Here is a 1692-nt window from a genome sequence, read left to right as displayed (position 1 = left end):
GGAGAGGAAATGTTTTGAGAATGATGAGGGCAATGAATGTACAAATGCACTTTACACAATTGATGTATGTATGGATTGTGCTAAGAGTTGTATGAACCCCTAATAAAATGATTAAAAAATAATAAATTAAAAAAAAAGAATATATGGTTGTTCTTGTATACTGACCTTTTTTTTATTTTTTCCCAATTTGGGGCAATGAAATCACTTATCATTTAGTGAAATCATGAAATCTTACATATGAGAATGCTATTCCTGCGCCTAGAAGTGCCACTCTCATCCCTATCCCCATCTGTGTCTGCTGCATCTCATTGGGCATTGGATTCCAAAGACTTTAGATAGAGCTACCCTGAAATGGACTGCCCTGTGGTTTTCATCCTGCATGTTCTGTTCCAGCTGTGATCAACCTTGACTGAGTTTTGTTTGGGGTGATCGACAGTTGAAAAACCATATGAGGAACCAGAATGTACTCTTACAAGAAAGTATTTTGGTGATGGCGGTGGTTGGGTGTTGGCTATGGGTATGTACTCTGTTTGGAGCAACAGCCCCACAAAATTATTGACATGTTTATAGAAGCCCAAGTTCTCCACCAAAGGGCCTTCTTCTCTTAGGGATTGAGGAACAAGGCATTTGCTTTCACCATTTCGTTGATTTTGTTTGCTTGTTTCTGTCATTCTATTTCCATTCAAAGTGAACTCAAAAGTAAACACCAGGTAATTTTTAATCAAAAAAACAACGGACAGAAACCCAGAGAAATGGTGCACTGTTCTAGATTGGTGTGGACCTAGATGTATCTGATTTTGAATCACTACATACAACCAGGTTATTTTAAAGCTCTTCTGTGGGGGCAATGTGCTCAAAATGGTAAGTTTTTCATAATTTTAGCTAAGGACACTTATAGACACCAATTTAGATTTTACACTGAAAAAGAAAAGATCTTACATGCTTCTCAAGATATCTGAATGTTAAAATTTTCTGGAGTTAAAAATATTAAAGTTTCTTCAGATGATAAATATTTGTTTGACTTAGAAAAATAAATCAATAAGAATTTTCCAACAGGAACATGTAAGTATGTTCCTGTTGGAAAGAGAACCTTGGCCCCTACCTCCCACTCCATCCTCCGCTCTTAACATCGGAGACGCTGCTACTCACATCACTGGCGATGTCCCTGGAGGCCTTGGCTGCCACGATGGGGATGGCGTCGCTCCGCAGGTCATAGCCTTTCTTCTTTGCTTCTTCATTCGCGAGGAGATCAGCTTTATAAACGTTCTGGTGAGAACAAACACAAAAACAATGATTATGGAAGTTGTTATGACAACTGATCTCAAAAACGGAAGAAAAGAATAGGAAAGCATGGGCAATCAAACTTCACGCAGGTGTCTTAAAATCAGAAGACTAAACTGGCATAATTCCATGGTATTATGTTGTATCTAAAAGAAAACCAGGGTGTGAGGAGTGAAGGAGGAGCCGAGAGAAGAAACATCAGCCTTTCTGAGTGTTCTACCTTATCCTAACCCATAGTCTATGCGCAGGTAGTTAGTTTATTGTGCCAACCTGGCCAATAAACACATGTGGGGTTAATTGAAGGGCGGAGAGATAAATGGCTTGGCGAGTCTCGCCTGTCTTGTCTCTTGCTCTTTGATCATCAGACCAGTGTGTGGCTGCCTTGCTTGTTCTTTGCCTCAGTTTGCAAGC

The 1692-nt window shown here is 39.7% G+C and overlaps 1 protein-coding gene across 1 annotated transcript in view; it reads right to left on the bottom strand.

The window, feature by feature from the left end:
• Positions 1-1692, bottom strand: part of NEB (nebulin) — a 247820-nt gene that overhangs the window by 125628 nt on the left and 120500 nt on the right. Inside the window, exon 62 of the mRNA XM_004703932.2 lies at positions 1150-1266. Within this exon, the coding sequence (XP_004703989.1) occupies positions 1150-1266 (117 nt within the window). The remainder of the gene's footprint in view (positions 1-1149; positions 1267-1692) is intronic.

Source organism: Echinops telfairi, unplaced genomic scaffold (genome assembly GCF_000313985.2).
Source record: "Echinops telfairi isolate 266 unplaced genomic scaffold, ASM31398v2 ScPeMD7_4;HRSCAF=17, whole genome shotgun sequence".
NCBI classification, from domain to species: domain Eukaryota; kingdom Metazoa; phylum Chordata; class Mammalia; order Afrosoricida; family Tenrecidae; genus Echinops; species Echinops telfairi.
This window is presented reverse-complemented; position numbering and strand designations above follow the sequence as displayed.